This window comes from Xiphias gladius, chromosome 19 (genome assembly GCF_016859285.1).
Source record: "Xiphias gladius isolate SHS-SW01 ecotype Sanya breed wild chromosome 19, ASM1685928v1, whole genome shotgun sequence".
Classification (NCBI taxonomy): domain Eukaryota; kingdom Metazoa; phylum Chordata; class Actinopteri; order Istiophoriformes; family Xiphiidae; genus Xiphias; species Xiphias gladius.
In genome coordinates this window covers 4,391,772-4,418,866 of record NC_053418.1, presented here as the reverse complement: position 1 = coordinate 4,418,866, position 27,095 = coordinate 4,391,772, and the positions used below count along the sequence as shown (strand labels likewise).

Sequence of the window (27,095 nt, the reverse complement as noted above, 5' to 3'; positions counted from 1 at the left end):
GTGGATTGCTGTGGAATTTGGTACAGACATTCATAGACCCTAGAGGATGTGTTCTAATGACTCTGGTGATCCTCTGACCTCTAACAACTACTGGATTGATTGCAACGTAATTTGGTTCAACAAGAACTGAAAAAACTTTGGTGATTCCTAAACTTTACATCCAGTGCCATAATCAGGTCAAAATTGTTATTTGTCCAACACTTTCTTTTTTAATGACCAAATACTTTCATAACTAATGACATTCGTCAGCTCTACTTTTTGTTAGGTGCCATTTAGCAAATGTTAGCATGCTAGCATGCTTAATTAAACATTATCCCTGCTAAACATCAGCCTGTTAGCATTGACATTATGAGCATGTTAGCATGCTGACGATTGCATTTAGCTCAAAGCACCAATGTGCCAAAGTAGCATGGCTGTAGACTCTTAGTCTTGTTGAATATTTAAACAAAACCACAATCTAATCAAAGTGTTTTGTTTTTTTAAAATCTAAAACCATACCCACAGATAGGACTCAGGATGTGAGAACCAGTATCTGGTATTAAAGTCCTGCTCGTTTTATGGCCACCATTCACAAATTTCTAACCCTCCTAGATTTCTAGGAGGGTTGCAAACTTAGTGCCATAGAGTTACATGTTTTTGGTTCTGCTGTGTAGGAAATTTACTAAAAATGGTGCTTTGCATTAGATCTCTTGGGTCAGTCAATGCACATATGGTAACAGAAATGTGTCGAAACACATAGGACATTTGTTATGGTATCTTTCAGGCATCTCTGTAACTTCATATTGGTATCAGATATTAGTCACATCATAGAAGACATGCTGAATTAAGAGTCATCCAGAAAAATCCTGATAAGATCAGTGGTTCTAAACTGAGGGTGAAGGTCTGTGGTGTGAACATCAGCTGAGTGGCATGAGCCTCCACTGTTCAGTGCTCAGTATTTAAAGCCTGCTGGCCTGTCTGTCTGCTCTTTGACTGAGTTTTCTGGGCCATTAAGTCCTGATGCTAGGCTGATGATGAGAAGCCAGACACCCATATCGTTTCCAGAGAAGGGAGCGTCCATCTCTACAAGGGTTGTCCTCAGTTGGACACACGTGGGACCGTCTCAGACTGGCCAGGGACATTTTTTTTGGACACAGCTCGTATCATTTTAATGGGAGCCATTTAATCCCAGGCCAACCTTGTCATGTGACAGGCAACTCTTCATTTTTAAGATTGAATTTTTTTTCCCCCTTGATAATAGCCTCCACTAAGTGCTCCTGTCCCTGGACAGCACTGACACATTCAGAAGGTTGACTATGTTAGGTGAGGGACTTGCAGCCTGCGCATTGTAGTTAAAACTTGCAAAAATGTAGTGAAACTAGAACCGCTTGCAAATAGCTGTATAGAAACATTTACATAATAGAACCCCCCCCCCCTTAAAAAAAAAAAAAAAACCTTAACTCATTATCCGCTCACTGCTTTTTCCCAAGATTTGAACAGCAGATACAGCATGCTCTTTCCACAGAGAAGAGGACATGGTGAGATGTGATTGAAAAGCCTAAAACAGCCAGTTAGCACTATGGTCAAGACTGAAATATCTAAATAACTATTAGATGTATTGTCATCAAATTTGGTACAGGAATTCACGATTCTCAGAGGATGAGTCCTATAACTTTGGTGATTCCCTGACTTGTCCTTTAGCACCACCACAAGCTTTAGTGAACTATCTTAACAAATAGATGTATTGTAATCAGATTTTGTACAGATATCCATGGTGCCCAGAGGATGAATTTTAATGACTTTGTGATCCTCTGATTTTTCTTAATAGCACCACCAGGCCACAGTTTTCACTTTTTCTCTGAAATATCTCAACTTCTACTTGGTGGATTGGCACAAACTTTTGTTCAGACATTAATTTTTCCCAAAGGATAAAGACTACTAACTTTGTGACTATTTAGATTTGATACTGCTGAAAATTTAAAAACCAGTAGCATAAATAAAATCTTGTATTCTATTATTGGGAATTACTTCATTTCAAGGTATTACCAAAACTCACTAATATCACTACAGTTTAATGCAGAACTGTGTGTGTGTGCATGCCCCTGTGTGTGTATGTGTGTGTGTGTGTGTGTGTGTTTACTTAAGTGTTATCTACCCCCATGACCCTTGTGTACGGTGGATGAGTGTAGAGTATGAAACCCACAGAGAGAGCTTATCCCCGGTGGATCAGACTGAATTACCATCTCCTCTCACATCTGGGCTTTTGTTCCCCTCTTTGGCAGCAGCAGAAATGATTGCACCTTCATTCACTCCCTCCCTCCCTCTCTTAACAGGACAAGTGGGAGGTTAAAAAAGCTTCCTTTTGTTATTCGAACACAAAGACTGTTTAATAGTTTGGAAATCTTATATAGAGTGCTGAGTGACTGTGAAAAGGGCAAAAGTTCATTCAGGAGAATAAACTCTCTTACAACATCACCAGCAGGTAAACTCTCTCGTTACAAACTTTGTTTTTTACATGGCCTGAAACTAAAATAGATTCTGTTTTACATAAGGCCCTCTCTTTTCGTGGTTTGAGATGTGGTGATTTCAGTTATTACAGTTTACATCTTAAACATATAGAATCAGCAGCACTGTGCTGTCACAGCTGAAAAACTCAAAGATCTCAAACCTGAGTAGTCTCAGAAAATGTGGAACTGGTTGTGGCAGTTGTGTCTCTAAAAAAAATAAGAATAAGAATAACTTTGAGAAGGGGAGATGGTTAACTATGGTTTTAAGTGTCATTGGAACAACTGCTATTAAAGTGGTGGACTCATGCACACTGTCAGCACAAATTATGTTGAAGAACCAATCTAATAGTCATAGACCTTTTTCAGGCATTAAACAAGCAATACAATAAGCAGCTATGCTATATCCACAGGCAGCATCAGCCAATCCCAGAAGGGTTCACATCTCAAAGTCAAAGTACATCCACAAAAAGAGTAATCAACACAAACATGTATTAGAGTTAGGACACGGTATTTTTCAATACAGTTTTGGTACCAATACCAAAAAGATCTTATCGAAACTTTACTTTGAGGAATTTTTACAAAACCCTTTTTCATTTAAACTGACTTTAATCAGTATTTTCATAATGACTAGCTTACTTGTAGGTGAAAGGTGTCACTTACCAGAATTACCAGAGAATTACCACCCGACTCAGCAGCTCCCCTCCACCGTTTTTAATAATTTGTCAACATTCTCCATTGGCATCAGTTTAAACTGCACCTGTTTTCAGTGACAAAGCTCATAAGAACCCACTGTACACTACCTTCCCAGCACCAGTGAATAGACAGACAAAGTTAGAGACTTTAGCTGGTAAAAATACTGGAGCATTTAGCAGCTGAAGAGCCCGATATGTCCCTCAGGAGGTGGTAGAGACCAAAAACTGAGCTAAAAGAGTGAATACTGGGTTTACATTCATCAGGTGCCCAGACACACAACTGCAGCTGAATGATAATGTCGCTCTGTAACTGCTGGATGTGTAAATAAGCAACTATCTGCAAGTTTTCCGCATACACCTTAAACTTTGATATTAATTTCAATGTTGTGTTCACAACTTTGCCTTTGCCTCGAAGTTGCCAAAAAAAATCAGAAACTGATTAAACAATAAGTAAAAATAGATATTAATCTAACCTGGTGTCCAATGCCAACAGTTGGTGCTACAAACTAATTTTGGTCTGCGACAAAAAAAAAAAAAAAAGTTCATATTCGATACCCGTTTCATGTCTCGTTTTGTTTTATTCAAAAGTTCAAATTCCCATAAATGTTTAGTTTACAATGATACATTACAAAGAAAAGCAGACAGTCCTCTCATTTGAGCATATTTGGCAATTGTTTCACTATTTTTTGCGTGAACAATGACTGAAATGATTCATCGATTTTCAAAACAGTTGCCGATTATTTTTCTGCTCATCGCTGAAGTTCTAATGAAAAGGACTCAGGAGCCTTTTAAAAAAATAATTTTCTGACTTTTTTTTAGACCAAATAAATAATCGCTGAAGCAAACGGATAATAGAAAATGGAACTGACAATGAAAATAATTTGTTGATTGTTTAATTAGTTGCAGCCCTAGTGTCATTAACAGGTGCTTGACGGCTAATAGGGAACAAGGCCTTCTGCTGGTTCAGACATTAATCTGTATTAAACAGGAGAGCAGAGGACAGTCGGATGCAGCAGACAGCACGCATAGCCCTGTGTGTCGTGATTTAACATCCCCAGTGAAACTAACACGTCCAGTCTCTTTCAGCCTTTAATTACATCATAGATTTCCTGCTGATGAACAGGCAGAGAATTAACAGTGAACGGGCTAATTCACAGCTGCCCTCCCTCACCCACATGCTGTCATTGCTGTACAAGTAGATCACTGAGGGATTTAAAAAAAAAAAAAAAAGCGCTGGGTGCACTTAGCTACACAAACATTTGTATTAACGATTGGGCTGCCAGTTTGGAATTGGTGACAAACTGCAGACGGGCAAAAATTGGAGTCCGAAACCAATCAGGAAGTTAATGAGGAGAAAAATTACTCCTCTTCTCTCCTCCCACCACTGCTGAGGAAGAGAGAGAGAGAGAGAGAAAGGGACAGAGAGAGAGAGAGAGATGAGGAATGAGGCCAGTCAAGGAAACACTGGACATCAGCGCTTGTTTATGTTAATGTTGCTCTGATCAGGGCGTTATTCAGAGTGAAAATGTAATAGTGACAGTTTATGATAATCAGAAATTTAAAATGCAGGCAAATTGGAATATTGTAGGCTTTTAAGGAATTATCTTTGTTCTCAACTGGAGCACTTTTAAACAGTTTTTGGGAATCATCTGACAATGGGGATAATCGAGTATCTTAAAAGAACAAACATTATAGATAGTTTTATTATATTTTGTGAGATAATGCACCTTATTAAATGGTTTCGTGGTTTTTTTCTACATTTCTTTCAATGGTCACCTCTCCTTTTAAGAACCAATATATTCATCTCTCTAATGCTTAAGGCTGCAGCCAATGATTCATTGTAGTATTTATTAATCTACCGATTATTAGTGATTAATCTTTTGGACTATAATGTGTCAGAAAACAGTTAATCACATTTTCTCAATGATGGTTAATTTTCACTTTTTCCTGACGTTATTTTTAGATTAATCAAGAAATCGATAATGTAAATAATCTTTAGTTGACGCCCTAGTGAAAAATACCCATCACAAGTTCCCAGAGCTCCATGTGATGTCTTCAAATCGAGTTTTTTTTGTCCGGCCAAATCCTCCCATTTGAGGATCTGGAGCCAGTGGCTTTTTCACTCAATAAATTCCTTAAAAGATAAGCCATTTATCAAAATCGCTATCAAATAATTTTAGTCAGTTGCCTAAGTAATCAATCGACCAATTATCTCAGCACACCACCAAAACAAAAAATTGTCAGTCTAATGGTAAATACTTCAGGAGTATATGTTGTCAGAATGACTGAGAATCTTCACAGATAAACATGGTTTAATACAGTTTGATAGAGGTTATAGATCACGATAAAACAACGGAGGAAAAAAAACGTTAGTAACGTGAATGACTCTGATAACGGAGTAGATTGTTGTTAACCAGCCTAGGGTCGTCTGGCCTCACGGTGTCATTACTGTGTGCAGTACCTATAGAAAGTGTTAAAGTGGGTGGGTGCAAATATCTCTCATGTTAACAGCAAAAGATCAAATGCTTTTGATTAGCGTTCGCTGTCTTCCCTTTTTGGGGGCTGATTCAATTTGCTATAAATCGCGAGCTTTGCTGAGAATCATTTTGCTGTACAGTCATATTTATATCAGCTGAATACAGCACTAACAGAGAGGACCATTTATTCTGCAGTGCAGATGATACGACTGCCATTTTGTCTGTCTAACTATAGTATTTCTCTTCTGCTTTTTATTCACTCGCCTACAGCACATAGACATTTTTATTTTATGTGTGCTGCTGTACTGTCTACCTGCGCGAGGCAATATGAATTTATCATATTAATGACTCTGAGGAGTATCCAGGAAAAAGATTTGCAGCTCAACACCTGTGAGAGATTTGAGGTATGTCCAGGTTTATCTTCCACTCCACTGAGGAGAGGAAAACATCAGACCTATCTGGACCAATGAGGAGACCGTAACTTTCCTTAAATTAATACATGAAACAAACAGAAATGTCGCATATCATTCATGTCCTACACTTTGTTTTTCACCCTTAGAGGGTTTACTGGAGCTCTTTTAATTACATCGTGTTACGTCGTCTTGTTGCGCCCTCTTCTTCTGCAATGGTTTAATGGCACACGACTAAAAAAAACTCCTTGAAATTGGGTTAAAACTTGAGCTACATTCTGACGGAAACCTTGCCATAGCGAGGGGCACTACGCGATGAATTGTACAAAGCGGGATAGGCACACATCAGACAGTCTCTCCCCAAAGGCATTCACGTTATGGCTGTTCACATGACAGTTGCCAAAAGTAGCTGTGTGTGAAGAATTAAAAAACTCAATCCCTGTCTATTTTCGCACAACCAAACAATTGCCCCATCGCCGTGTGAGGTGGCTTTGAGTGTTGGGTGCTCCGTTTCGGAAGGTTACAAGAGCTGACTTCTAGACGGGCCGACTGCCACTTTGTTCGCAGCACACTGAGATCGTCAGGTTACCTCTGATCAGGACTGGGTTTTCTGTCTTGTCTCTGCAGCCTTCTCACCCGGCAGCATCCCCACCGGTCACGACCCCACCATGAGCTGCCGGTCCATCGGCTCCCTGGTTAACTCTGATGTCAAGACTGAGTGTGAGGCCGGCAGCGAGGCGGCCAGCTTCACCGTCATCGACGGCGACGCCACCAAATAAAGAAGCTGAGGTTTTGACAAAAGCATTATGAGAAGAAAAAAAAAAACTTGATGTTCTTGCAAAACGATTCCATAGTTCACTGTTGCTTCAGGTTTCTCTTTTTCTGTCCAAAAAGCACCTTAACCTATATTCCATAGTGAAATTGAGGTTACAGACTGTTTGTGTGTTTTTAGTTCATTTTTGACATCAAAGCTGTTGAATCTTTTGTTGAAGCCAGTTCACCAACATAGAAAGCGCTTGGAAAGTTTAAAAATAACAACAACATGCAGATTTTAGAGCAACACTCCTCAGAATTAGTAAATCTGGACAAACACTTTTAAAAGTTGACTAAATTTACATTAAATATGTCTCAGTAATCAAGACTGGACCAAATAATTGAAACTAAACGGTGACTGGTTGTGTATTCGTAAAGCTGTACACTTGTTTTTTTTTTGTTTTGTTTTTTTTTGCTTTAGAAGGCAACTGTTAATGCAGATTTTATCCAAAAGATGACGCGACGCAGTAAGCAGAATAATGATACTAAAATCCTTTCTAGCTCATAGTAAATTGACTAGTGTAGTTTTCACGCAGTATCCGTCGTAAGTGTTTCCATTGGTAGTGAGTTAGCGGTGACCAGTTAGATATCAGTGGACTATTTTTGACGATCAGGATATAGACTTAGTGTTTGCTAAGATGGATTTTTTTAAGCAGACAACCTGGAATCACTGTTACTGTACATCTCAAGCACTTATTGAGAAAATGTGAAACTTGGCCAAATGGAGTCAGTGAGGGCCTTAATTTCTTGTAATCCCCCCGTTGACATGCAGCACATACAACATTACATGTAATATGTATTATTAGCTAAACCAGTAGGGTAAAAAAAAAAGTTGACCCCCATCATCCTCGGTAAGCACTGGTGTGGTCCTTTGCCATTTAAAAGACATCTAGAAATCTGGGCTAAAATTGGACTACACAAATTAGTTGATTAATCGATCAATTGATCAATCGTTTTAGTCATTTTTCAAGGAAAAACTGACAAATGTTCTCTGGTTTCAGCTTCTCTGATGTGAGGACTTGCTGCTCTGTTTTATATCACTGTAAACTAAATATCTTTGTAGATTGTACTAAAGACATTTGAAGATTTCACCTTGGACACTGAGAAACCAGGATGAGCATTTTTCACAACTTTTTGATATTTTATAGACAAAGCAATTTAACTGGTTAATCTAAAAATAATAATCAACATTATCTGTCTTAAAACAGCAGTCACTTTTTTCTTGCTTTAATCATTGCTCCTGTTCATACTTTTAAAGATCCCTTTATAATGCACTTTTAATGGACGGGATAGTGGGACAAAATCCACAGTCCTTGTTTCATGCAAAAATGTACTCAAAAGTTTATTTGAGCCTCATATGAGGCTTCAGCAGTCTGGGTTAATCAAATGAAGAGAATAAAATTCCCTCTTTGTGTTTCTCTGTCGAGCTGCAGTGGAAGGATAGTAACAAAAACTGGAAATTTGGTACCAAAAAAAAAAAAAAAGCACGCATCTTTGGAAGATATCAACTCAGACTGCGAAAGCCTCGTTAACTTCAGATAAACTTTGGAATGGAAAATTTGCACGAAAAGAGTGCTGTGAATTCTGTCCTCCGTCACCTACATTGAAACCATGGATCAATGTAGGATCCCTTAATGTCCAGTATGAACAGGAGGAATGATTACAGCAAGAGAAACCTTAATATAGACATACAATGTTTCAACAGTATTTAAGTGACTTTCTTGTAGTTCAGTGTGTAGTTAGGACCGGCTTCACTTTGAAATATTGTCATAAAGACGTTGTTGAAACAACAGTGAGGAGTGACTTAGATTTCATTAAAAACTATAGGCCAACATATTGATATTTCAGAGTTTAAAACTCTGATATTAATACATCAGATGTTTTTTAAAGAATTGTGACCAAGTTTTGAACTGAGCGATATTTTATCAGACACTACATAAACTGTGTCCTGGTGACACAGTTTCTAAATTGCCTCAAACATACAAGCAGACACAAACACCGATATGCATACATCTGCGATCGGCTAATATTGGCCTGGACGATTTATCTGTCTAGCTCCATTAAAAACGTCCACTTTTTAACCAGTTTAGCCCAGATTTATGCCTGGACGTCTTTTTAGCTGCACCAGTGGAATATAGTTATTTCTCCCTGAACAAACGAGACACCGAACAAGATCAGATCATTTTGGAAAAAGGTCAGCTGATTCTGAAGCCGCTAAAACCGCAGGCACTTCTTCTCTCCCGTCTTCTTTTCCCTGTGTCTCTTTAAACTTGATGTTTGAAGCCGAGAACATCTCCGACAGATTCCCGCAGGACGATCGCGACTCGAGGGTTGGCGGGGGAGAAAAAAAAAAAATTCGAGGGGGCAGGTTAGACATGAATCATGTTTCCCTCCGTTGTGGTGGCATGTGATGAGCGTCGGCTGCTTATTTATGCCACCGATCCAGCGCCATCATTTATTCCAGAGAATTTGCATGTCTATTGTATATTTAACCCCTTCAGTCCCCCTTCAGTTTTGCAATGCACACGGGTCACTGTTTACAGCTTTTACACACCCTGGTAGATACAGATATAGCAGAGAATGAGGCGCTGATAGACCTCAAGCAGTAAACTGAGCAATTGATTAGTGGATCCAGAAAATGGTAAATCATATAAGGCATTTCTCAAGCAAAAATTCTAAACATTTGTTGTTTACAGCCTATGAAATGTCAGGATTTTCTGCTTTTTCTTAAATTCATTAAATTGAATATCTTTGGGTTTGGGACTGTTGATTGGTTGGACAAAAAAAGCAATTTGAAGATGTCACATTGGGATCTGGGAAATTGCACTGGCCATTTTTCATCGTCTTCTGTTGCTTTATAGACCAAATAACTAATCCATTAATCAGAGAAACAATCGACAGATTAATCGATAACAAAGATAATTGTTGGTTGCAGCCCTAGTTTTTAACAGATGAAATACCAGGTAGCAGTGTTGTACAGTAATAACCCTCCTTTTTCTTTACTTCATGAACTAATGAAAATAATCCTGTGTTGCCCACTTTTGAGTTGTGTTGTTTAAATGTTAATTTAAAAACAACTCAGAGGAGATTTTTCCAACTTTTCTGCTGTCGCGAAGCCGACTAGTACACTGCCGTACTGTATGTTGTTTATGTGTTTTGTGTTTTATGGAGATTCGTTTCGAATTGCATGCTTTGAAAGTGTTTATCTGTGTTTGTTTTTGAATAAGACAGCAACAAAAGTCATTTGGAGTCTTGGAGTTTATGTCGCTACAAGTTTTTTGGGAAATAAAAACGCTCTAAGTGATGGAGTGTAAATGTGATAGTGTGCTGGGAACAACGGTATAAAACAGACAAAGAAAATTACTTGTATTTTCTTTCTGCTGCGCTGTGGGAACATTCAATGGATTCTGCCCCATCTGTTGTAATCAATAACGTGACCATCTTGTTTTTTTATGAAACGCACTTACTCTTAATTTCATCCACCAGTGGTTTTAGAGAGAAGAATGTGGAGTTACCTATAAGGGCTCTGACATTATAAATCACCTCTTGAGACCAGATTGTACAGCAGTATCGATTGATCCTGATATATCACAGAAATTTACTGTCACTTCTGTTTTCAATTAAAGATACAATCAGTCAGATAATGACTTAATTGGATTTTACAGAAGATTGAGTTTTATTGCCCCATGCTTTACGAGTTTAGTTAAGGAAGGCCGTTTTATCACGGTTGTCAGGGGCGACCGGCTGCCACTGCCTTGTCCTTCTGTAGCTGCTGCTGCCTTGTGTACAGCGCCGGGGAGAAAGTGTCACAGGATTGGTTTTCCTTGAGCTGCCTCTGCCTCCATGAATCATGCCCCCCCCCCAATAATAGATAAAATCTGCTCGGGTCCCTCCGTGACGCCTCCTGGCGGAGTGATGGCGGTTCGATACAGACAGAAAGCGTGGAGGAGGAAGCCGTGAGCTCAGAGGCGGAAACGGAAACTTAAAACTTCAATTCAGAATGCAAACTTTTAAGCCATAGTTCAGGGTACATTCAAGATGTACAGCACTAAAGCCGGGGGGAAAAAAAAGGAAAGACAAGCAAAAAGCAAACAGGCTCAAAACACGAAATCAGAGTCAGTGAGCTGAGAGTGAGGGTCCTGTTCAAGCAGCATAAACAAGTCCAGTAAAGGAAAAAAAAAGGTTTTAGGCCATTTCTCTCCTTCATAAATCCATCCGTTCATTTGGGGCCTAACCGTTTAATATTTACATGTATGAATAATAATAACCCAACAAAATCAAATGATTTACCAGAAAATCCAAGTTTTTCTTCTTCATGGTGTCAGTATGACTCAGATTGGAGCCAACTCGGACAAGGTAGACAGAATTCCTGCACAGGTTCACGCTGAAAGAAAATTTGTTCTACAGTCTCAACATACTCCCCAGGACTTGTTTTCCCAAATAAATCTCTTATGCAAGAAAGACATTGGATGGGTAGATGCTACTCAGGATTTCACAGCTCATTTCTTTGGCTTTAGGTGGAAGTGGATTTGGCAGGTCTCGTTTTCCTCGCCTCTTCGTCTCTATTTTTGTAGAGCATATTTTCTTTTCAGTCGATTGGGGTAATATTCTGTTGATTGAACATTTCTAATGGAACCTATACTGAACTTCTTGCTATTTAGGCTCAAAAATTCAGAGTGGTTTCAATAATTCAATTCTGTTCTAGGGGGAAGTGGAATGACCTTAGTCGCTTCTATATTCTCTTAAATGAACAGTTTAGATTAAATTTATCACAAAAATCTAAATGTCGTTATAATAATATAAGATTCCAAACTCATCTGTCGCATAGGCTACAGGCCATATTCCCTTTTCCATCCAAGCCCCCAAAGAACAAGGATTTCCTGATAAAAAAGTAAAGCGTATACCTCTTGTTCCACATGGCTTTATTCTCCAGTAAAGGAGAACTTGCTGATGGGATGAGATCATTTTTAGATCATCGCTCACATGTTTTCATATCTGATGACGTCGCTCTCAGGTATAATAAATGAATTCGCTCGATTAGCATTGGCGTTTCAGCTCTAGAGACATTTCTCAGAGGCGCACCTGCTCAGGTGCCGGCGATAATCTGATTGGTTGTGTTACACCTCAGTGGGCGGAGCCAGGGAACCACACCTTTTGGGAGCGAAGTCATCGTATGTTGCATCATATGGTCTAAACCGCAATTACGAGCAACCTAGAGAGAAAAAACGTTTGACTTGTGAGTCAGAGTCCGAGATATTGGCAATTTCCGACATCGACGATAATCTTCAAACGGTGAAAAGAACTTAGTCATGTCGACAGATGTCGGCAAATGTTGGCTGAAGGGCTGCAAACGCACGACCGCTGGCAGTTAAGTCAAAATAAAGTCACACAATCATGTCAGCTCATCTTATAGGAGCTATAAGGTCTGTGTCTAGTTTCACTTGGTAACAAACTGCTACAAATACATAGCTCAACAAAAAAGAAGCCAATCAAGCCTGACAGAAACCCTCCTCGCCAGTTAGGATACAGTACATTTATTTATTTAACTAACTATAATATGTGCACATACGTTTTGGAAACATGTTTTTAATGGATTTATTACTTTATTTTATGTATTTGTTTCAGATATTTATATGAAGTCCAGTCTGCTCAAAGCCTGAAGGACTTGAGTTCTCCGGAGTTGTTATCCTGGTATCAAATGAACACAAACCCCGTTTAAGAATTGGCCTGCATCTGTAGTTTTTTTGTTGTTGTTTTTTTCTTTGTTTTTTAACTCTTTGAATGCTTTTGAAGTATTTTTGAAGGTAAAATTGCTACGACATGTGTTCTGCATCTGCTTGTTCCTACTAGGTTACTCATTCAAAACAAATCCTCTGGATATCATATCCATAGCATCATCTCATTCACGTTGTCCCCAGCATTTAGTGTGACATTGGAGAGTTTTTGAAAATTTGGGTTTGTCACAATGGATCTAGAGAAGAAGTTGAATCCACTTACATTATTATCGTAAAGACACGAGTCAAGTCAAACTTTGATCCTTAAAAATATCCAAACGGTTCAGTGATCAAATACCGGGGTGATTATTTATCATCAACACCTGTGTCCCCTGGCCCAGGTGTCTGCCCAGCTCCTATTAGGAGCCAATAAAAGTGGCCGTTTTTCGGCAGCACAAGCACTAACGAAGAGCCTGTAGGGGGAACGGCTGCTTACGTCTTTGCCGCCCTGAGTTTTGATTTCACCTTCACTTGTCTTGTCGGCGATACTTTTGAAAGCTTCCTGGCAGGTCAGGACTGACCCGCAGTTGAAACAACAAATCACTTAGAGTTGGAAAAGTAAAATCTGCAGCCGCTTGTCACAAAATGAAATCAGGAAAAAGGAAAAAAAAAAAGGTGCTCAGGGTGTTAAAGAATCCTGGAAATTTTCATATGAATAAAGATGCATGGTCTGATCCAGAACTGACAATACAATGACAAAATGTAAAAAAACAAACAAACTTGGAGCATGAAATCTGTTTTGTGCTCATTTATCTCCCCAGCAGCTCAGTTTCACCAACTGAGAGTGTATGAATTGGGCCCATACAAGTGCCCATGGACACTTTTCTGACCAGAGGAGGCAGCGAGTCTTAACCTGAGAGTGAAATTCAAACCGTCTCCTAAACATCTGTGATCTCTTGCTTTTCTTATTTCAAACCTGTCCGTTTCTTTATAGTCTCTTTTTAGTTAGAGGCATCATAGACCACCGGGATAGGACATGTTGCAGGATTTCTGGGTAATGAAGTTAAAACATTTACGTGGTTACATCCTTCTGTCCGAAGAACTGCCAGCATATACAGTATTAAGCCGCACAGTGCAATGCTGACCTGTATTGGAGGATCGCTGAGGTCTTTGAAGGACAGGCAGGGCTCGGGCCATAAACGTCTAGGCCCCCCCGAGAGCCAAGCACCAATAAACAGGCTGAACTAGACAGGCCAAACCAACTAGACAGGCTGTCGTGATGCTGTGCATCCAGAACTAATCTGAGGATGTTACCTGTCATTTGTCTTTTCACCTGAGGAGACAGAGCTGCCTTAAGGAGGACCGGACTCTTCTCCGCACGTGTCTCAAGGATATGAATTGAGATTTAAAATTTTCAGGAAAAAAAAAAGAACATTTTCTTCTGGTTTTTATACGTCTGCATGGGACTTGTTTATAGAAAAAGGGGAGAAACTGTCAGTGGGTTTGCCCATGTTACACTAAGAAAATGGCACCTAATGAATCATGAACTTGGTTGATCGTAATGATTGGGCCAAGGAGAGGAAGCGGAAACTTTAGTGTGGCCGACCAATCAGAACAGATGCTTATTTTAATCCACAGATTAAGTACTAACCTGGCCTCTAGGCACGGATGGATTACTGAACACAGCAAGAGGGCGCAGGCCAAGATCGAAGGGGGAGGGGCTGGGCCCTGGACCCTGGGCCCTGGGCCTTTGCCCTGGGCCTGTGCCCTGTACGAAGTAACTTGATATTTCTTGTGTGAAATCATAGAGCTCAGTTAAGAGACAAAACTACCACAAAGGGATCCAAAACGACTACCACGAGACATAAAATGACCAAAAATGGACACAAAATAACCAAAGCACACAAAACGACCAAAACGTTACGCAAAATGATCCCAAAGAGACACAAAATGACCACAAAGGGATGCAAAAGGACCAACCAGGGACGCAAAATGAGCTCCTATAAAGGAGGATAGAGGAGTAACTTCTTCTTTTATGATTCTATACACAGTTTTCTTTATTCCATGATAAACCCTCAACGAGGTTTATGGACATACAGTAGTTACATATAAAACCCAACAGAAACAAGAATAAAGTGGACAAGTACTGTACAATACAATAAAGCAAAATAAGCAAATAAACACACAGAAACGAAAATCTTAAAGATACAGTAGTTTCTTAAAAATACCAGTTACTATTTTAACATAGTGAGATTGGGGAACTCTGATATTTTTTAGTGTTGAACATTTTTTCTGTCCCGTTGTATCATTTCACCGACCTGTTTCTGTCATCACCAGAACAAAGAACACGCTGTTGGAAGATCCATATCTTTTGAGCCTGAGGTTAAACTGAAATTTTATCTAATCCTGGACTGATGTTGATCAACACGGGGCATCTGCAGCTCTTAAAGTCTTGAATCCAGTTTCCTTTAAAAGAAAAGCCTTTAGAAGGTGTCAGAAGGTCTTGAATTTAACTTCCAAAGATCTTGGATATTTACAATAGTAACATAACTACAACAGTAGCTGTAACTTTTCTGTATGTGGTTGTGGGCTGCAGGGAGATCTAACAACTAAAAAGGAGATGACAGTTGTTTTGAATGCAGAATTGTGCAGCACAAGTGTCAATTTTAGTAAAAAAAAAAACAAAACGATTTAATTCAAATCAATTTTCTGCCACTTATCTCGGCCCAGGTCACGGTATACGATGGATTACATTACTAGGAAGTTCTCGTTATTCCCCACTGACTTTGAATCGTTCTCTGATCCGCGTGACAGTGTGTAGAGAGGCCTTAAAAAGTCTTAAATCTAATTTGGTGATCACTGCAGAAACCCTGAGCTATGATGGCCCACGTTCATCGAGAAAGTTTGTAACCATAGAAATCAGTTTTTTACTGATGATTACCGCCGCCATACAGCGTCTTTAAGAAGGTAAACACAGGACATGGGCCCTTTTTTGGGGATGATTTTTCTTTTTTTTTTTTTAAATTTGGATAGAGATGCACATGCGTTAGTTATGAAAAATGTTACTTACCTCCGTTAAACCTTGCTAATTTTACATATAATGCTTTACATGTCTACTTCCTGATGGAAATGATGATTAATACTTACGTGACTTGCATGTCCAAGCCAGAGAAGTTAAAAAATGCCAATCATCACAAGCTTGTACAACATAGTGTCAAATCCAAAACTTTAAAAGTATAATAACTGATTTTTTTTTTTTTTTTTCAAGATACATTTAGTGCCACCATGGTTGCTTCAACTTATTTAATTTGTTATATCAATGTCCAGGTAGAGCATTTTTTTTTTTTTTTTTGCGGTAGCCTAGAAAACAGTGGGGACTTAATTCCCTGGAGGCTGGTGGGCGAAGGCCGACATCTGACTGATGTTCTGTGCCCTCGAAGAAACGTCTCGCTAATTCAGATGTCTGGCTAATTCCTCTGTAGGAGCTCAGTGTCCAGCCTCCCCGGGGAGGTTTAAATCAGCGTTCCTGTGACAGGACTTCTGAGTGGCGGCAACGCCCCCCAATCAGCACCTAATAATAACCCCGCTCGGCAGAGGTCAGCGCCTCCTTCAGCCTCAGCAGAGTTTCCTCCTGCTAAAATAACCCATGAGATCCCAGATGTTCAGAGAGTGAAGTTAAGTAACTGCACAAACTTATTCTTGCTCTAGTCAACACATCGTACGGTGACTTTGTGTCATTAACCCTTATGTAATTTATTTTTATTGTATTCGTGTTTTTAAAATGTTCAGTTCCATTATAATCTTTGTAACTTTTTCAAAATTTTTGCCTCGTGGGCATTAGTCTGTTTTTTACATTTGCTTTTTTCTTTTTATTTTTTCTTTTTTTTTTTACACTTTGAACCTGTACTAAAGGTGCTAAAGAAATAAAGTTTTACTAATTATTAAAATCAGTCAAAAATGTCTGAGATGGGGAAATACAGCAGCAGCTTTATATTAAACCCTCCCTGTTAACAAGACACAGTCATTAACGATGCAAAAATATCTACGAAGTCACAAGATTACTGAGAAAAGAGGTGAACCCTCTCAATCCTTGACTCTTCTAAACCAAAGGAGTATATACAGGATAGTGCAATTCCTGTTACGCGTAACAATGACCTGTAGTCCGACACGTACAGCTGGGCTTTAGTCGACACCTTTCTGCTATTTAACGGCACAATGAAAACTGTAAATCATTAATAGCACTACAGTGAACGTGCACTCGCCGAGCACCTTTTTTTTATTTAGGAACACCTGTACACCTGCCTATTCGTGCGGTTATCCAGCCGGCCGGTCGTGTGGCGGCGGTGCAGTGCAATAAAATCCTGCAGACACAGGTAAGGAGCTTCAGTTAGTGTTCACGTCGGACATCAGAAGGGGGGAAACGAAAACGTGATCTCAGTGACTCGGACTGTGGCCAGAAGGGCTGGTCTGAGTGTTTTCTGATGCAGTGGGCACAGGCTCACCAAGACTGGACAGTTGAGGACTGGAAAAATCGTAGCCTGGTCTGATGAATCTGGATTTCTGCTGAGGCAGCAGATGACAGGGTCAGAATTTGGCAGAATGAATCGATGGACCCGACCTGCCTTGTGTCAACAGTCCGGGCTGGCGGTGGTGGTCTAATGGTGTGGGGAACGGTTTCTTGGCTCACTTTGGGCCCCTTAATACCAATCGATCATGGTTTGAATGCCACAGTCTATCTCAGTATTGCTGCCGACCACGTGCTTCCCCTTGTGGCCCCAGTTGACCATCTTCTCGTGGCTGCTTCCAGCAGGATAACGCACCAGGTCACAAAACAAAAGTCACCTCCCCAGTCTCCAGTCCTGAATCCAGTAGAACTACCTTTGAGACATGGTAGAACAGGAGATTTTTTTTTTTTAAGCAAAATAACAGTTGCTGGTTCCAGCTTCTCCAACGTGAGGATTTTGTGCCTTTCTTTCATGCCTTGCAGGACGAAACAAGACAAATGACGATGTCATCTTGGGCTCAGGGAAATTTTAACAGGCATTTTTGACCGTTTTTGACATTTTAATTTTACAAAACCATCAATCGAGAAAATAATTGACATTTGATGGGGTTGAAACTAATAATTATTTTCAACCCTAAGTGGTAGTAAAGCAGTGGGCAGATCGACTGATATCGCAGCCATAAAGTCGGGCCACTTATGCTCTGTCATGGTTACAGTTACAACAACCTGGCTCAAATATGGTCAAACATATTAATAAGGATGTAGATGTAGTGTCTTTTATCATCCATCCACGACCAGACAATGCAAACCATTAATAATAGTTTTCACCAGCCCCCTCCTGCATTGTCAACCAGGCATCAGAAACTTTGAACATTTGGCACTTTGAGGTTCATCGTTATTATTTCTGCTTCGACTAAAGCCCTGCCCCAGAGAAACTGCCGGGGGGTGAAGAACAGCATGCCTGTTATGAGAGGAGAGCCTCTTCCACACAGGCCGGTGCTGGAGTCGGTTCTGTTGTCATGCTACAGTGTTAAAACCGCTCCTTTTTTTTTTTAATATCAAACTTAACACAAAGCAGAAATTCACACAGCTGTGTGAATCCTGATCTCGTGTCTACAAATACTTAAATAAATGACCCCTGACATTAAGAAATTTTGTTTTGTTTTTTAAAGTGGTCTGAAGACTTCAAACCCACTCAAACCCAGCCTGAGACTCTGCAGGGCAAAGCATCAGACCATGTGATAACTCTTAGGGTATCGAAAGGCGGCATAAATGCAGTGTAAGCACGTTATGTTTGCACTGTAGTCATTACAGTCAGCTACAGTGCACGGGGGTCAAATGCTGCCGGAGGTGCTTGTGCGGCTAATAGCATCCTCATTACACAGTCCCACGATGTGCGGGTGCATTTCTTCACAACAAAAGTTGCCGGTGGAACAATATGAGAGCGGTGCAACTAAAACCAAAGCAGATGCTTCAATTCAGGTTTTTTTCTTTCTGGAGCTTTCCTCAAGTCCGCGAGCATTAAAAACAAAACGCAATAATCATTTAGTCTGTGTGTTGTTCGCGTTAGCTCAATGCTTTACATCATGATTGAGTTACATTTAAATAACATTTTCCGCATTAAACTACACTCGAACGGGATTTTCCATGTGGTTTTCAGACTTGATGTGAAATAATGTATTATTTACATTTACTTGCTTTTGACCCCTTAATAGGCAGCTATGTCTACTCATTACAGTGTCTCTGAGTTGTGTTTTTTTCTTTTCCTTCTCGGATCGGCGGGCAGGTACAGGCAACAGGTAACTAAACTCACACTAGCGAACATAAACAGACGATCCGACAAGGAGCTGTTGACAACGACAGGTTTAAATAGTGACTGGGGTGATGGGGAAACTGGGAATGGTTTGTGTGAGTGGGCAGGGGAAGTTCAGGTGATTCAAAAGATGGGAAACAGGTGATGGATATGGGGACGGGAAGAAAGTCCGGGGACATCCGGTGGGCGGTAGGAGACCGGTGGGTCTGGGGAGATGAAGGCATCAACATGGCCTGGGAGAAGTGGGCAGGAGCTGCAGACAGGGGCCGAGGGGAACTGAGGAGCTGACTGAGACACTTTGGCTTTTTATTTTTAAGCCACGTTGGCAGCACGGCCAAGGGCGGCACCACTTTGGACCAAACCAAAATATCTCAACAACAATTTGATGGATTGTCATGAATATTTTTTAACAAATATTCATGGTCCTCAGTGGATGAATCCTACTGACTTTGATGATCTCTTGACTTTACATATACTGCCACCGTGAGATTGATTTTTTTTTTTTGTGGTTTTGAGTTAAATATCTAACAAAACTATTTGGATGGACTGCGATGAAATGTGTTTAAAGGCATTAGCCAAGTTTAGCACAAATCGAATTCCTGGAAAATCTGCAAAAGAAAATGCTAACTTGTGTGTGTGTGTGTGTGTGTGTGTGTGTGTGTGTTTCTGTCATGTTCTTCGAGATAAACAGCTGGTGGCGCTAACCCGTCCAGTCAGCTGCCATTAAAACCATTGCAGAAGAAGTTGCAGCGAGATGAGGTACGGGGGTTTCCGGAAGTATTCAGACCCCTTCACTTTTTGCAAAGTTTGCTGCTTAGTTTCCACTTTGTCACGATGGGTTATTGAGTGTAGATTGCAAAAATGACAATTTTATTGATTTTTAAAAGGAAAAGCGTCTGAATTTTCTCTGAAGTAAGTAAAAGGTGGAAAACGATGCAGGGAACACGATGTAAATGTCACATTTACGTTCGTTTCATGTATTCATTTGAGAAAGTTACAGTCTCCTCATCGCTGCACACAGTGGACATTGAAGTCACATGCTTCTTACATAATGTTCCATTTGCTAATTCTGTTTCTATTGCACTGGTTTAAGAAAAAAAAAATTAAATAATACCCCACATTTTCCACCTCATTCAAGCATAAGAACAGCACCTATTCGTGGTCCCCAGAGGATGAAGGGAAGAGATGTTAGTGCCCTGACTTTTCCTCCAGCGCCATCACCAGGTTAAAGTTCTCCAATACTTTTGGTTTATGACCAAACACATATATAATTTATGCTTAGTGCTAATTGGCAAATGTTAGCTCAAGGCCAACTTGCAGTTGGTCTGTGTAACCCGTTAGTTGTGTGTGTGTGTGTTTGTTTGTTTTTATATTTTATTCAAGTGTCACAGTTGATCATATGTATTATTTTTAGAGAGCGCCACCTCTGTTCCTTGCAGTTCCTGATGTGATACTTGTGTCGTGGCCTCCCAACACACAGTATCATTATATCCACTAAAGAACATGTTTATGCCTCGTTCATCAAAATCGATGTTGTGTTTTTTTTTTTGTATTAAAGTCACAGATTTCATCATTTGGTGTCAGTCTCCCTGCATCCCCAACGTGCAGTCCATCAAAATAAAAGTTAAAAAAACAAACAAAACAAAACAAAAACACAGGGAGGGAAAATCAGGCCCTAATGCCATTTACAGTGCAGCCTGCAGTATAAACTTTTATTCCGGTTTGTGTTTTACTCTTTATCAACGAACAACATGAATAAATTTATTATGCGTTCACCCCGCCGCCTCCCACTCCCACAAATCTACTCGGCCGGCACAAACTGCAAAGCCACTCTAGTCACCTTGAAATTTCCTCTGCTATTTTCCAATTAAAAGCTTAATAGCCCCGGAGACCGGCTTCATGCGGGGAAGTTTACCGTGCTCTTATTCTCTGTGAGCCGCGCCGCCTCGGATCCCATTATTTGCTTGAATACACCTTTTTTTTACGGTCAGAAATGGGCCCCGGCTTTGTCCGGTGTTATGTTTCAATGCCCTCTATTAGTCCAGCAGAAGGGACATATCGGCATCCCTCGACATAGTTCCCAAAGGGGCTTTTACACACGCAGAGACCTAATCATCTAAGTTATGTACGATTGTGTAAAAGGTGCGCGGAGCAGCGTGCGCTTTGTCCGGGTTAAGTCTCTGCAGCCCGCGGGCCTGCGGGCAACAGGAGGAGGAAACACGGACAAACGTCCTGACTCTGTAGAATATGAACTGAACGAATCGCGATTTTTTTTTTTTTTCTGAAACCTTTTTTAAAAACGATCCGGTTTTTTTTTTTTTTTTTGTGGATATATATCCAAAGAGATACAAATCAGAGACCAGAGTTTTGACAGCCGGATGACAATTTTTTTTTAAATCATATTAATTCAGTTGATTTTGGACTTAGACTGAAGGTTTACACAACTTTAAAGTGTTTGTATATCTTCAGTTTTAAATGTCACCTTTTGTTTCACCTTGAATTGGTAAAATATACATTTTTATGAAACACATTTTTAAAAAATCTACCACTTGGTGCCAATAGAAAAGGAACTGACTTGTGCATTTGGTCTTTTTAACTTTCTAAAAATGTTGTTTTGGTTTTTGTTTTGTTTGTTTTCTTTAGTCCTGCATGTCTCACTGTTGACAGCCAAGATGTCAGATTAGACATTAAGTTGACTCAAGGTGGACTTTACAGCCGCACATCTTTTTTCACAGGTATTTATGCTGCTATAACATCTTAAATTTCCATGTTGACTCGATTAAAAACGAAAAACATGCCTCATATCTGAGAAAAAGCTACAAACGGGTGCTAATGGAGAAGGCACTAACTCTTGCAGTTTGCCCTTCTTTAAACTTTACCTTTAACCGTACAGATGTTTTAAATGGTCATCTGTTTTAATGCAAGGGGGCCTCCCTTCATACCTGCGACCCCACACGCAGTCTACAAAATGTCTCAGTTTTGACAGCTGGGATGTCATATTCCTGATTTTCCAGCTGACATTTGAGTTTGCATTTAAACTGCAGGCCTACACGTCTCTTTTCAGGTGTCTATGATGCGGTTTCCCATTTCCGTTTTGCATTTTGTTGCATGTTAATTTGTTGAAATGTGATTTGTGTGCTTCCCGTATTTGGGGAAAAAAAATCCAATAGAAGAACCCAGCCGAAAGGGCGCTTACTCGTGCAGTTTGGTGTTTTTTTAATGTTCTAAATGTTCAAATGGTCTGATCTGTTTCATGCAGAGACTTGGTTTTCCTTCACACGGTCTAGGAAAGGTCTCGTTATAGGACAGGTTTGACGGCTGCTACGTCCAAATCATCGATATCCAGATGACAGTGGAGTTTATACTCAGAATATAGACTCGGCTGGACTGAAATATATAGTTTGCATGTATTTTAAGCATCGTGCTATTTTCAGTTTAGGTTTCATGTTTTTTTTTTTTTCCTCCATGTTGAACTGTTACATATTTTAAAAATCTACAAATGGGGGCCAATAGAAAATGCACTCTTTCAATCCACCTCCTTTTTTATTTCGCTTTTTGTTTTTAATGAATCAGGACCTTGGTTTTCCTGGATACAATCTAAAAAAGGTTTCACCATGGACCAGTTTTGACAGCTGGGGTGTCGAACCTTTTGATTTTTGTGATAACATTTTGTCTTTTTAACACCCATCCGTTTCTTTGGGTCCCCGTATCGTGCAGGGACTCGTGTTTCCTGGACCCAGTCTTGTATAATCTCATAGCACAGGCCCGCACTGCAGTTTGATGTCAGCAGTTAATTTCAGCTACGGGATCAAGTCTTTTTAAATGTCTGAATACGCGGAGAGCAAAGTGTTTCTAGTCTTCTCGAATCTTCAGTGTTTCCCAGAGGAAACTCTACAAACGTGTGAAGCTCAGAGGGAAACGCGGGGTTATCTGATCCTAACTGCCAGGTTGTTGTTTTTTTTTTCCTTTGCCCGCCTCAGCCTCACATGGACATTTTTTTTGCAGCGTGCAGGCGCTTTGACGCGAGTAACAGCGTTTGGTTACTCGTCTCCATAAGTGCGTGTCAGCCTGATGCGTATCTGTGCTGTCAGCCGGGGGAAAGGTGGATCCTCCACTACAAGCCAACACCTCTCGTCCTCATCCTGTCATGCGTGTAGCAGAGCAGCTCCATCCAGCTCCGTCTCCCTATGAGCGATCCCGCCGCTGCTGACAACGACACTCCCGCTCCGCCTCGCCTCTCCGCACACGCTCTCGCGCGTCCTGGGAAACGGGCTTCGTGCGACAGAATGAACGGCTACGGCTCGCCGTACCTGTACATGGGGGCTCCGGTGTCTCAGCCCCGGGCTCCGCTGCAGAGGACCCCCAAATGCGCGCGGTGCCGGAACCACGGCGTGCTGTCGTGGCTCAAAGGTCACAAGCGCTACTGCCGCTTCAAGGACTGCACCTGCGAGAAGTGCATCCTCATCATCGAGCGGCAGCGCGTCATGGCGGCGCAGGTGGCGCTCCGGAGGCAGCAGGCCAACGAGAGCCTGGAGAGCCTCATCCCGGAGTCGCTCAGAGTGCTGCCCGGCATCGGCATACCCGGGGCCGGCGAGGGGAACCAGGGAACCCCGCCGAGTTCAGAGGAGCTGGAGCTGCGCTGGAGCAGCACGGAGCCGGTGCAGGCCGGAGCCCAAACGTGCACAGGTAGGAGGGAGAGTGAGGAGGAGCGCTGCAGGGGAAAGACCGGCTTGCAATGTTTCAATTCCTGCTAAAAAAACAAACAAAACAAAAAAAAAACCGAAAACCCAAACTTTTCATTTGATGTAGAGAAAATCATGAAAAATTACAAAATGGCCCACATTCTGGACTGAGCTCATTTTTTTATCTAGCAGAAAAAAACAAGTAATGGTAGAAATACTTTAAAAATACAACCATTACTACTAGGCTTCTACTAATAGCTAAATAAGGAGAATAATGATAAATCAATCACAAAGTGTCTCACAGGACCACTACCAATATACACGTTTTAAACGTTTTTCTCACGCCTAACATTTATTTTTTTTAAATTGTTTAAAGAAAATCAGTGCATCCCTAAATAAGTAGCAACAGGAGACAAAGCCTGGTCACGAAGGTGTTTATTTGATGACCTCTGTGAAAACAGGGTTTGGGTGGTAACCATGGTAAAACGTTGAGTGGTCTGAAGGTTTCTTAACATGCTGTCATTTGTCTTTGAGATCATTTCTGGGCAACACTTCATCAAGTAGATTGTGATGCACTGGAATGACACCGTTTTGTTGTTAAAGGGGATAAACTCAGGTCATCATTACTTCAGTGACTTTATTGATCTCGCACGTTAGGACGAAAGAGAGGCAACGAAGATTAGATAAACACAAAATATATTAGAACTTTGTCTATGTTGATTTATCTTTTCAAAACAAATCACAGAAAATGACAGGATGATAATAAAACTATCCAGTGTGTTGTGCTAAAGGTGAAAGAAACTGTTGTGTGTTTCATGACTTTTATACAAAATATTTTGGGGGTTCAATATTTTTAACAGGCTAATGTGTCTATTTTCCCTGGTAATTATTAAAAGTAAAGTGTTATTTTATTATTTTTTCCTTTATTGAAATTATATATATATATATATATAATATAATCCCATGGTATGAGGGATGTTTTTCTGTTTCTGTCCGGACACAACAGTATCAATCAATACACCAGTCAGTTAATCTTGATGATACAGATTTGATTTCGGTTCATTCGGAGGCTGTAAAACTTCAGTCAGTGTCAACTTGTGGATTTATTTGTTTCAGTAATTGAATTTCAGCAGTTTTTTTTCATGAATATTTATTTAGATTCATTTGGATAGTATTTATTTATTTATTAGGATTTTTATTTTTCCATAAAAAGCCCGTGTGCTCAATACTCCTCCCTGGCGTTAAGAGATCATTCCGGGTCAAATCTACCTAAAAATAATGAATTATGAAATGAAATCATTTTATTAAGTGAATTCATACACATTTCTCCAGGTACAGGACAGTTCATTTTTTATTCAACTTTTTTTAAAAGCTGCTTTTCTTTTCACCTGCCTCCACCTGGCCCCGGCTGAAGCTCTTGGGCCCGAGCAGCGATCCGCTGACTCCACATCAGCTCCGGTTTCACGCCGACAAACAGAGCTGAGTGGGTTGAAAGATCACGGGCCCGGTCGAATGCAATCGCCATATTTCTCGGCAGGGTGGGGTCGACCTCAGGTGAAGTGTTACCGAGCAACAGGGCGATCTGTTCACAGAATGTGGTCTCGAGGCATCGGCGGCAGATCCCTCGCTGACACCCAGTCAGCACTTTGTGTTAACGGCTTTGGAGAGGAGAGAGTCAAGTCATAAGTCAGTGTGTTGGAGACAAGCTGTCAAGCCCCTCATTGCATGTTACCTTCCCTCCTGAAGAGAGTTTGGCGCGTTGTCGGCTTTGGTGTTAATGGCGGGGGGGGGGCTCAAAGTGCAGAGAAAGTGTTTCTGATTCGTTGTAGGCCTCCTCAGCTGTGTGCAGGCCAGCTGTCTCCTGACTTCCTGTTTCCATCGTCCCGCAGAGCCCTCAGAGGACGGTCCCGATGAGGGGTCGGGAGGTGAGAACGGGGGGAGCTCCAGCGAGAAGGAGCAGGACCCGGTCAGCTCCCCAGAGGGCTCCAAACCAAACTCCTGCTACGCCCCGGAGTCTCCAGAAACCCCCTCCCACCCGGAGGAGAGCCGCTACAGCCTCGCCAAAGCCGGCAGCACCGAGAAGGAAGCCAAAGCCGAGAGCCCTCGTAAGTATCCCGTCAGCCCCGGAGAGCAGACCGTGGTGATCGAAGGCCTCGCCGGCTCCATCAACCTGCCCTTCAGCCTCCGAGCCAACCGGCCGCCGCTGGAGGTCCTCAAGAAGATCTTCCCCGCTCACAAACCTCCCGTCCTGGAGCTCATCCTCAGGGGCTGCGGGGGGGATCTGGTGGGTGCCATCGAGGTGCTGATGTCCAGCCGGAGTCCGGACGGGAGCGCGCACACGCACGCCGACGCGCACCCGGACGCCCTGGTGCTGCCCTCAAACGGACACCTGTTCGAGCACACGCTGGGCTCCTACCACCCGGTGTCGTCCTCCGCCAAGTGGTCGGTGGGCTCTGCTTTCCGGGTGCCCGAGTCCCTCCGGTTCGCGTCCGACTCCGCCTCGGGCGTGGTGTCCACGGGCCCGCTGGGTGTCCCCCTGCAGCACCCATCCTTCCCGCAGCCCACGCGCTACCCGCTCATGCTGCGCAACTCTCTGACGCGCAGCCAGGCCAGTCCCTTCGTGCACAACGACGTGACTCTGTGGAATACCATGGCTCTGCAGCAGCAGTACCAGCTCCGATCAGCTGCCCAGTACGTGTCTCCTTTCTCCCCCGCAGCCCCCGGCGGCCCAGGGGGATCCGTGTTCCGCAGCTCCCCGGTCCTCCCCTCCAGGTCCTCCGAGGAGCAGCGCATCAGCATCCAGGAGGAGAGCTGCGCGCTGGGGCCCAAGCCCGGCCTCTACTCCCCCGATGAGGAGTACGAGGAGCGCTCTGACTCGGCAGACTCCCGCATCCTGAACTCATCCGCCTAGAATGAATGCTGATGATGGACTAGCGCAGCAGGGGAGAACCAAAAGCGTATTATTCTGAAAGGACATCTGTGTGTGTGTGTGTGTGTGTGTGTGTGTGTGTGCGTGTGCGCGCCAGTTTGAACCGAACTGTGTGTAGCAATCACCCTTCCATAAGGTGATGTCGCCCCCCAGCATCGCGTTCAAAGACGCCGCCGGACTCGACCCGAGCGGGTGAACGTAACACACTTGTGGCCCCTCGTATTATTTTGAAAAACTCCGTCACCCTATTTCCCTCACGCATGTTTATCACTGTGAAAGCTCTCGATGTAAGGATCAGCACTGCATGTTCAGAGTGTGCCAAATAAATCTGAGTTGTCCAAAAGGGATCGGGTTTCGTTGTCTTGACTGTCGCTGAGTAAACGTACGGACTCAACTCTGTTTACAAATGTTTGCGATTTGTCCACAAGAATTAGGTTTTTTTAAATTTTGTATTTAACGAGCATCTTAAGCGACTTTCCCGCCCTGTGGCAAAGCGCTTGACTGGTTTTTCTTGTTCTGTGGTCATTTTCATCAAGATGCGGTGTCCATCTAGAATAAACCCCTGGAGACTCGCT

The 27,095-nt window shown here is 41.8% G+C and overlaps 2 protein-coding genes across 6 annotated transcripts in view; both read left to right on the top strand.

Moving 5' to 3' along the window:
* The window catches only part of dmrt1 (doublesex and mab-3 related transcription factor 1), a 32,059-nt gene extending 21,622 nt beyond the window's left edge, over positions 1-10,437 (top strand). For both annotated transcript variants that reach the window (XM_040155598.1, XM_040155597.1), the window contains exon 5: positions 6,693-10,437. In XM_040155598.1, coding sequence (XP_040011532.1) covers positions 6,693-6,844 — 152 coding nt within the window. In that variant the 3' untranslated portion in view covers positions 6,845-10,437. The remainder of the gene's footprint in view (positions 1-6,692) is intronic.
* Positions 10,438-13,065: 2,628 nt separating this feature from the next.
* Positions 13,066-26,567, top strand: dmrt3a (doublesex and mab-3 related transcription factor 3a). 4 transcript variants are annotated; one of them, XR_005709546.1, is made up of 4 exons: positions 13,066-13,161; positions 16,075-16,266; positions 16,877-16,965; positions 25,481-25,528. XR_005709546.1 is itself a non-coding variant. In XM_040155594.1 (2 exons), the coding sequence occupies exons 1-2, from the start codon at positions 23,196-23,198 to the stop codon at positions 26,500-26,502; spliced, it is 1,422 nt and encodes a 473-aa protein (XP_040011528.1). In that variant the 5' UTR covers positions 23,181-23,195; the 3' UTR covers positions 26,503-26,567. The 4 variants fall into 4 exon arrangements, 3 of the variants coding, with proteins under 3 accessions (XP_040011528.1, XP_040011530.1, XP_040011529.1); XM_040155594.1 differs by lacking the exons at positions 13,066-13,161; positions 16,075-16,266; positions 16,877-16,965 and adding an exon at positions 23,181-23,595 and having other exon boundaries at positions 25,481-26,567; XM_040155596.1 differs by lacking the exons at positions 13,066-13,161; positions 16,075-16,266; positions 16,877-16,965 and adding an exon at positions 23,196-23,595 and having other exon boundaries at positions 25,490-26,567.
* The last annotated feature ends 528 nt before the right edge of the window (positions 26,568-27,095 follow it).